The sequence below is a fragment of the Paroedura picta genome, chromosome 7, assembly GCF_049243985.1.
Source record: "Paroedura picta isolate Pp20150507F chromosome 7, Ppicta_v3.0, whole genome shotgun sequence".
In the NCBI taxonomy this organism is placed as follows: Eukaryota; Metazoa; Chordata; class Lepidosauria; order Squamata; family Gekkonidae; genus Paroedura; species Paroedura picta.
Genome location: NC_135375.1, coordinates 51984963 through 51994561, shown reverse-complemented (window position 1 = coordinate 51994561; position 9599 = coordinate 51984963). Strand labels below are relative to the sequence as shown.

The 9599-nt window shown below is 39.0% G+C and overlaps 1 protein-coding gene across 1 annotated transcript; it reads left to right on the top strand.

Moving 5' to 3' along the window:
• The first annotated feature begins 2655 nt into the window (after positions 1-2655).
• On the top strand, positions 2656-9254 carry TICAM2 (TIR domain containing adaptor molecule 2). Its single transcript, XM_077344337.1, has one exon. The coding sequence runs from the start codon at positions 2656-2658 to the stop codon at positions 3322-3324; it is 669 nt and encodes a 222-aa protein (XP_077200452.1). The 3' UTR covers positions 3325-9254.
• The last annotated feature ends 345 nt before the right edge of the window (positions 9255-9599 follow it).

The following is a 9599-nucleotide window of genomic DNA, read 5'->3' as shown; positions in this document are numbered from 1 at the left end:
ATAATTCATAAATGGGTGTGGCTAGTAACTCCTGCTGGATTTTTCAGTGCTGGGCTCTGCCTTCCTATTTTATCTGTCTTATATGTGGATTGGTTATTGAGAGCATTTGCCATCAGGAGAGTGTGAGAATCTCTAGAAACTAGTAGTTTCTAGAATATCTATTAATTAGTTTTTTTTAATTAATCTGTGCCAAGAGGCTAATCTGTGCCAAGAGGCTAATTAGATAGAAGGCCCTTGGGGATCAAGTGAGATTAGAGTCCCAGGTGTTCCTTGTCTTTCCCTGTTTTATTTGCCATAATATGTGATTGTGTCTCTTTGTTCTTGCCTGGGTGGCAGAGAATGGGTTCCTGCATAAATCTTTACCTAAAAGCAACAATGGAGATCACCTTTGCACATTAGCTGCTGTAAAATGTTAGCTACAGTGTTCAAAATAGATTGAAGGACTGTAATGCTAGATCTGGGGAGAGATTAAGGCTTCCCACATTCAGCTATGTCTGTTTTGATCCTGCTGCCGAGGTAATTTAAATGTATGACTTACACCATCAGGACTGGATACTGCATTTCCTTACCTGGCCGTGCTGCTATTATCCTCTGCAGTGAGGTCTAAGGTTTGAACTTCATAAAGGCCAACACTGGAAATCTGGGGGTCTTAGTTCTCATGTGTGCAGAAAGTCAAGCCACTCCAAAGTTGAATTGGTTCTTATATGCCACTTTTCTCTACCCAAAGGAGGTTCAAAGCGGCTTACAGTCGCCTTCCCTTTCAACAGACACCCTGTGAAGTAGGTGAGACTGAGAGAGCCCTGATATCACGCGCTTGGTCAGAACAGCTTTATCAGCGCTGTGGCAAGCCCAAGGTCACCCAGCTGGCTGCAGGTGGGGGAGTGCAGAATTGAACCCAGCATGCCAAATTAGAAGTCCCCACTCCTAACCACTACACCAAACTGGCTCCAAACTATTATTCAAGGCAGTCTAGAATGCTAGGTAAAATCAGGTTATGAATCTGAACTAAAATTGCAATTGTCTATTAAAGAAATCCAAGTGGAGATGTAAAATTTCCAGAAATTTTGTAGTCTAAAAAAACCCGTTTTCTGGTAGGAAATGGAAATACTAAGAAAAACTGAAATATGCAAAATTTTATTATCAAAATCACACGAAAGGAAACCACACAGAATTATACAGCAATCCAAAAAGGAAACCGTATGACTCAGCAATCATACATATATGCCAATAGACGTCAACTGCACTAAATGTATTTCAGTCTTTCATATAATCTGGATGAAACAGTACATCTTCACAGCATCAATCAGAGTGAAATAAAAAATACCTTCACTTTAGCATCATGGAACAGAGTGCATACGAGAACTAGCACTCTGGATATGATCCAGTTTCATAAGTCTTCCTCAGTTCATTCATGTGAAGTGCCAAATGAATAAAATCACAGTGGCAAAAATAGAATATAAACCAGTTTACAAAACAGATTGTTACTCATCACATGGCCATACAGAGTTAGATTGAACACCTGGTCTCTTAGACAGCAAGAAAGGGTAACTGACAAGCAACATCAAGGACAAAGAATTTATAACTACTAATTAGTTGCAGGTGCATGAACACAACTCTTAAAATGATAGTTATATGATCCTCAGATCTAACAATTATCTACATACAGTTGTGGTAAACACTAGATGGTGCTGTTGCATCAACCTCAAATCGGAAATTTAGACAAGTAGATATAATACAACAATCCAGGAAAATACATAAGTACATACATGGAGACATACATAGATGCATACATAAAACACACTTTAAAAACATAAGATTGTCATTCCAAGAATGCTAATTTTCAAACTAGTATAAAATATCGTTGCTAAATTTACTTACCAATCAACCCAAAATTAAACAAAATCAGAAAGGTTAAAACTCGTGTTCAGACCCTGTGGTGTCAGTGTCTGGACTCTAAATATCATTGTGGCTTCATGGCTCAGTAAAGCTTCTGAGTTGTCAGTGTTAAAAAAAAGGTTTAAATTCCCTTTACTGTGAGGACAAAAAAAATGTCTTGTTCCATATGGTTGGATTTGATTTAATTAGAGACTAAAGGTACTTCCTGAACTCGATTCTGGATTCTAGATCTATGTTTAGCCATCCTGACCTTAATAGATCTATTAAAATGATCCACAGAGACACTGGATTATGTACACACAAGCTTTTGTTTTGCAATTGGTAAACTGATTTTTTAAACTTTAACTGGGAATAGTTCACCTCCTTTATTTCTAATGCAAAAGGGCCACAATGATACTTAGAGTAATGTCTGTGTAATAAGAATCCAAGCTCATAATAACATGAAGCTTACTTTTTGTCTGAATTTGCATGCTTTTATTGTTCACAGTATTATGCTTATAGCCTACTCCTCTGCAGAAAATGTCTGTTATGTTTATGTGAATGTCTTTCTGTAGGATCACCTGGTTAGCTGTGATTTATTTTCAAGTCTTGCTTTTTTCAAGTCTTTAATAACTTGTTTTTTTCCCATTTACTGTTCTGGATTCCTTGGCTTATGTGACATCAGTAAAGCTATCAGTGTATTTTGGAACGTTTACGAGATGTGATATTTTTTCAATTTGTTTTTAGACTGGAATAGGGAGACATCACTGCCGTTAGACAATGGGAAGCAGTAACTCCAAAGTAAGATTTCCATTTTCTCCAAGGAACAGTGTGAAGGACCACTATAGAAATGAAGAACAGGAAGCCTTTAATCAAAATTCTGCACTGGGTGATTTATCACTGGACACAGACAATACCCATACAAACACACAGGAAACTGACAGCAGTGACGGGAATGCTGGGGACATATTTTACAGGTTTGTGATTCTTCACGCTGAGGATGATGTAGATGAAGCTGTTAGAGTCCAGGAGTTGCTGCAAAATGAATTCTGTATTAAACCAGGAAGAATCTTTGCTGAAATGCCTAGTGGTAGGCACTTGCTGGAAAATTTACAAGAAGCTATGAATGGCTCTGCGTGGACAATTATCTTGTTGACAGAAAACTTTCTCAGCGAGCTTTGGTGTGAATTCCAGGTTTATACATGCCTGTTCAGTTCACTTACCAAGCCACATAAGGACAACACAGTCATACCACTCAGGCCACGGAACACCTCAGTTTCCCTGGAGAAGACTCCTCTTGTTCTTGGAGCCCTTAATGCACTACAAGAAGGTAGTCCTGGGTTTGCTGCACAAGTACGGAAGATTTTCCAGGAGTCTAACTATAGACAACTGCAAGCTATATGGAAAAACAAGAAGAAGGAAAACATACAAGCATTGCTGCAATGGTGAAAGTGTAGACAATTTAAAGTGAAACTGAAGCAAATTCTTAGCAATAACTTGGTCCATTTCTGCCTTGTGGATTATGCTGTGGACATCTCCATTTGGGATGAGAATTTACTCTTCTGATTAGATTCTGTGCACGGTGTTGTTATCATGTTCTACTTCTATAACACTGGCAGAAGATTCGGAGAAGAGTGGGCATAGTTAAGTGGTACTCCTGCCTGTTGCAAACAGTTGTACAAGCATTTGTAGTTTCAGAAAGCTGGAAAATCTGTTTTATTGGATCCAATTGAGGGGAGTTTATGAGTGTGTATATATGTACACACCCACATACCATGAAAAGTTCTTCTGAGAAATCACTTTTTAATTGTTTCCAAAGCTCATGTGTTTGTATCTGGTTTGCTATAGCCTCTGTTTATGTGTGCCAGGTTATCTGAACCTCCTGAGATTGGGTTGTGAGCAGGCTCATACCTTCTCCAAGAGATCTTTCAATATCTGCAAACTTTTGCTCTGGTACAGATGAGAATAAAAGACTTCTATATCTTCAGACATAGCAGACATTACTAGTCCCATTTAATAATGCCAACTGGTTTCATGCTGACCACTTCTATTCCAGAGCTTTCTGTTGGAACAGCTGTGTTGTATTTTTACAGGGACAATGAAATAGCAAGGCCTGCCCTGTGAAGTTTTGAAATGAAAGGGGTTTTTTTGTGTGTCTCTTGTGTTGTCCAAATATTTTAAAGTGATAAATCCGTTATGAGATGTTGGCAGACTTATTTGCACAAGTTTTTGGTTATTAAATAATGGCATGTTCATCAGTATAATCACTACCATGGCTGAGTTATTCAGAAGATGTTTGTCCATTCAGATAGAGCAACAACCTAGGCAATGGCAGCACATACAAAACCGCTCTCATCTCCTCCCAACAGTGACTACTGAAAAGGGGTTGTAGACTCTCATAAGGCCATGCATAATGAGTGGCTTCAGTGAAGAGCAGAAGGAAACAGCCACAATTGCTCCTCTTGTGTCAGCAGAGACTCTTCCATCAGGCCACCAGAAAGGAGGAATATGATCCAACGTATTATTTGTGAGATTTAAAAAAAATTGTATGCTGTATTTTTTAATGTTTGTACAGATTCTCCAAAGCTGTACCTGGTTCTCAAGCCAAATGATATTTATTTATAGTCCACCTTTCTCACTATGACTCAAGGTGAATTATGCACTCTAAATTAATGTGATCCAACAGGATGGGACATCCCCCAATAAGTAATATAGTAGGATTAGGATTTCAGAAATCTGACAAATCTGAAATCATAATTATGAATATGTATTAAACAATGTGGCTTATACATGCAGCAACAAATAGTACATATAATATGCAATGGTGTAATCCACAGGCCCTTTCCCTTCTTAAAGCATCTAGCTGAACCATAGGTGTCTGTCCTTTGCAACCTTCCAAACTCTGAAAGCTGCCAGGACATCTTTGTTCCTTCAGTGTCTCAGGATCTTCTTTTGAGAAGTTGAAAAGGTTGTCATAGCAGAAGATACATGATCAAATAGTGAAATGAAGGGCTTGGTCCTATATGTTCTGTTAGGTGTCAAAGTAAAGTTGTTGGTTTATTCATTTCACTGGGGGGTTACAGCATAGGACCGGATCAACCTTTTAATTTTATCTGAAAGATTTTTTATTGGCCTGCCTTGGGTAGTTAATTTCTCATTTTTTTAAATTAGTAGTCTGACATTAACAAATGCATTACATGTGCTCCTGAGGAATGATGGCAGAAGAACATGGTCCTTCCAGCATATTAGGCCTGCATTTTTTAACTACTACCTGAAAGGCTTCAGTTGAGTAATTGGCAAGGACCAGGCTTAATTGCTAGGTCTATAAATTAATGGCATATTCAGTTGTGGAAGCTTATTTTGAGCTTAGTAATGGTTACAGCATCCCTTCTACCAGTATATGACAACCTACAAAATAATAAATGCTATCTTATGCTTTAATCAACATCCTCAAACTGGCACTAATTGTTCAACAAGACAGATCCAATACCTCACGTGATTAGCAAACCAACTACTAAGTGTATTTATATATTGTAAAGTGTCACGCTGTTTGGATTATATTCTCTTCATCTGCTAAATCCTCAAGGAGATGGTACCAAATAGAAAATGTGAGTCGGGTGACTAGATGCAAGGGGGGCAGATGTCCTGCACTGTCATTGCACAGAACAACAAATTTTAGCTGATTATATTTATTATACAAACTGGTGTCTTCTGATACTTCCTCATATAGAATTTTCTGCTAAAATTGCACTCAAAATAGTATATGAATCCATAAAATGGTATGCTTTATTTAAAAGCACAAATCAAATAAGCACAAACCTAAGAATAAGAACACAATAAAGTAATAAAAAGATGTTACAGCTATGCTGCATTACTAAAAGTTTACACAAACAGGCCAGACAGCCTTGCCTTTGTTGTTTTTTTCTGTCACTCCATCATCCACTTTATCCTTTCAAATCTGACTGGTCCAAGCTGATGGGGAAGAAAAAATGTGGACTTTTCTGCCCATCACAGACACCTATGATCAAATTTCTACTCAGCCACAATGATCACTGGGTGACATTGGGACAACTGTCTTTTCTTAGTCCAATATACTGCACAGGATTAGTTTAAGGCTGACATGGAGGAATCATGATTACTGCCCTAAAGCAGAAGGGCAGAATAAAAATGCAGTGAATAAACACATTCTAAAAGGTACCTGGAATTGCATGAATCTGTAGAGAAGAAGGGTGTGAAACTAGTTTGTTTATTGTCCCAAGAAATAAAATCAAACAATTGAGTTTGCCCAGGGAAAGAAAATGTGTGACAAGTAGGAAGCAGCAAAGTCTTAAGGCTCTAGAGTTCAGTCTGGTCATACTTTGGAACAAGTTCTGACTGCATGTTTGCTACCAGATAAGCTTGTTTTCTTGTTTTGGTTTTGTTTTTAGTACCCTAAGCCAGCGGTCCCCAACCCCTGGTCCGGAGACCGATACCGGTCCGTGGATCAGTCGGTAATGGGCCACGGCTCCTCCTTCTCCCTGGCTGCTGCCTCAGGGGCTGCCTTGCCACTCTGCCGCTGGCTCGCCTTTGGTGCTCTCCAGCGGCCGCCATGGCTGCGCAGATACTGCTGGCAGCGCCTCCCAGTGAGCGGCGGGAAGTCAAGGGTAGCGGTGGGAAAGCAAGTGGAGCAGGGGCATCCCTCGGCAAAAGACTACCCCCCCTCCCTGCAGGCCTCAGTAAAATTGTCAAGCGTTGACCAGTCCTCGATGATAAAAAGGTTGGGGACCACTGCCCTAAGCCTACAGTGCTCCTACCACCAAAAGGAAATGGACCCTGTAAAAGGCTGCCCTGAAACTTCCCACTACTTGTAAAAGTGGCAGCTAGGACTATTACAATTTCAGTGATAATAAATGTACCTTTTAATTATTTTGATCTAAAATTTTTGGATTCAGAGCATTCATATTTGTTGACAGAGTTCAAATATGCAAACATTTCCCACGCACCAAGAAGCATAGTTTTATTAATAAGAGAAAACAACTTTGTAAAGAAAGAGGAAAGAGTTCTAGCTAACTGTCTAACTGTTGTTCTGCATTAATTTGTCTGTTCTGGAGACAAGTGGGAGGAAGCATGTTCAAAGCAGGAAGTCTCCAAATAAACAAATCAGGATGACACTTTAAAAATGCCAGAAAGTTTCTATTCTAACTGCTAAACAAACATCTCCTCCAATGTTCCCCTGTAGAATATTCCTCATATGCTCTTGAATCATGCACACTACAGATCTTGCCTATTCCAATATTATCCTGTGACATTGTTTTATCTACACCTTGGGGTGAGACATGCTGTACGTGTTATACTATTATGTGCATACCCTCACCCTGAATACTAAGAGCCAATTTGGTGTAGTGGTTAGGAGTGCGGACTTCTAATCTGGCATGCTGGCTTCGATTCTGCACTCCCCCACATGCAGCTAGCTGGGTGACCTTGGGCTCGCCATGGCGCTGATAAAGCTGTTCTAACCAAGCAGTGATATCAGAGCTCTCTCAGCCTCACCCACCTCACAGGGTGGGTGAGAGGAAAGGTAAGGCGACTGTAAGCCGCTTTGAGCCTCCTTCAGTTAGAGAAAAGAGGCATATGAGAACCAACTCTTCTTCTTCTAAGAAATGCCAGGGCAAGACTCAGCTTAGTTCCCTTTGGAGAAGAGAGCACTGGAGACTTAAACATTTGTGTAACATTTGCTTAGTGTACAAGTACAGCACAGGAAGAGGTAAAGAAAGACTCCTACAAGGCAGTGGATCTGTTACCGTGCATTAGGTCCCCACAGAGGTCCCAAGTAAATCCAGCTAAGTCTTTGCAGTGTCGGCCTATGTCTGTTCCAGACTCCCCTTTCCCCTTTCATTCTATTCCACACTTACATTAATATACGTGACATATATTAAACATGCTTAAACACACTTTTAGGGCATCGTATTAGAAGAGGAAGAGTTGGTTCTTATATGCCGCTTTTCTCTACCAGGAGTCTCTTACTTACAAAGTGACTTACAATTGCCTTCCCTCCTCACAATAGACATCCTGTAAGGTGGGTGATGCCGAGAGAGCTCTGGTATTACTGCTCGGTCAGAACAGCTTTATCAGTGCTGTGGCGAGCCCAAGACCACCCAGCTGGCTGCATGTGAGGGAGCAGGGAATCAAACCCGGCTCACCAGATTAGAAGTCAGTGCTCCTAAGCGCTACACCAAGCTGGCTTTACAAATAAAAAAATTAGAGCAACCATAACTTATTTTAAGAGAAAATCATATTTCTTACAGGTATATGATCTATCTTGCTTTTATTTTAAAAAACAGGCAATATGCTTGTGCAATTCTCTAGCCAGTTATTCTGCAGGGAATACTCTGCCTTGTAAACTTATCATTTCAGTATCCAGTGGGACAGAGTATACCTCTCCTACTGTTACAGAACAAAAAGAGTTCATTCATTTAAGGCAAATAGGAGCCAGAGAAAAAGAAATGCAGTTGAAAGAGTTACAACTTTGGTATTCAGGAAGTATATTGTACAGAAAACATTTGCTGGAAAATGGGGTACAGTTAACAGTAACAGACACTGGCTGGCAAATGATCAGCAGTACAAGTTGTTCTTGCTTAGAAAAGCAGCAATGAATGCCCGGCATACCACCAGTGTTGTCTGCTGGGATAAATTTTGTTTTGCCCTGGAAGAAAGAAAGCCTTTTATGTCTCTAATGTGGCCAGCACAGTGAAAATGGTTCCTTATGCAGGCTGTTTTGAAGACAAGCAACATTCAACTTTCTAAAAAGGTTGGGCAGAAATGACAAGCTGCATGGGGACAGAATGAGACCCAAGGGGAATATAATACTGTGAGGGACTTTCTAAGCAGCTGAAAACATCAGGCAACAAGAGCTAGAGATGTAAAATTTCTAGAAATGCTGAAACTACAGGGAAAAATCATTTTTGGGAAAAATAAATTATATGCAATGCTCATTCTCCTATCAAAGCTCTACTACTTTTACTGATAGAAAAACAGAAATGCACCATTTATATCTTAGGTACCATATACAGTTCCTATTTGGTGTATTTATGGAATTTAAAAGTATAAATATGTTCATTTTCTATATGAAAAATAACAAGTATATTTATTTGAGAGCTGCCTGTTTCTGCTCTCTATGCAAACATGGCTCATGCATCCTTTATTTTTGCTATCTTGATGCACAAAATACAAATATTTTATATAGAGTCACAGAGGGCTGCCAGCATTTTTTGATATTAAGCTAAACTTTGTAACACTGAAAATATTGAATTCTTGAATAACGTTTATCATTAAATACATTATAGCAAATTGTCACCAACATTATTTACTTTTATACCAAAAATAAACTTGAAATTATTGTATGTATGTATTGTAAAGAGTTTTTACTCCTAAGTTTCCCTTACATTTCCTTATGTTTCTCTTTTTAAATGAATACTTTATTTGATTTATTTACATGATCCTTGGCTTCCAAAACCTAACACTGATAATCATGAGGCAACACACAGGACATAATATTCACATTTTCATTAGAAAACTAAGAAGGCCCATGGGCTATTCCATATTGTACATTTGGAATGAGTGAAATACTTTGAAAAACAAGGTTTTTTCACTCAAAAGGATAAAATATTTCATGGATATTCATAATCGCCTACATTTCCCTATTTTCTAATTTGATAACCTAGAAAAGGCCCCAGCCTTATTTATGC

What these genes read in the sequence shown, in the direction of transcription:
- TICAM2 (XM_077344337.1), top strand. Translation starts at nt 2,656, where the DNA reads ATGGGAAGCAGTAACTCCAAAGTAAGATTTCCATTTTCTCCAAGGAAC.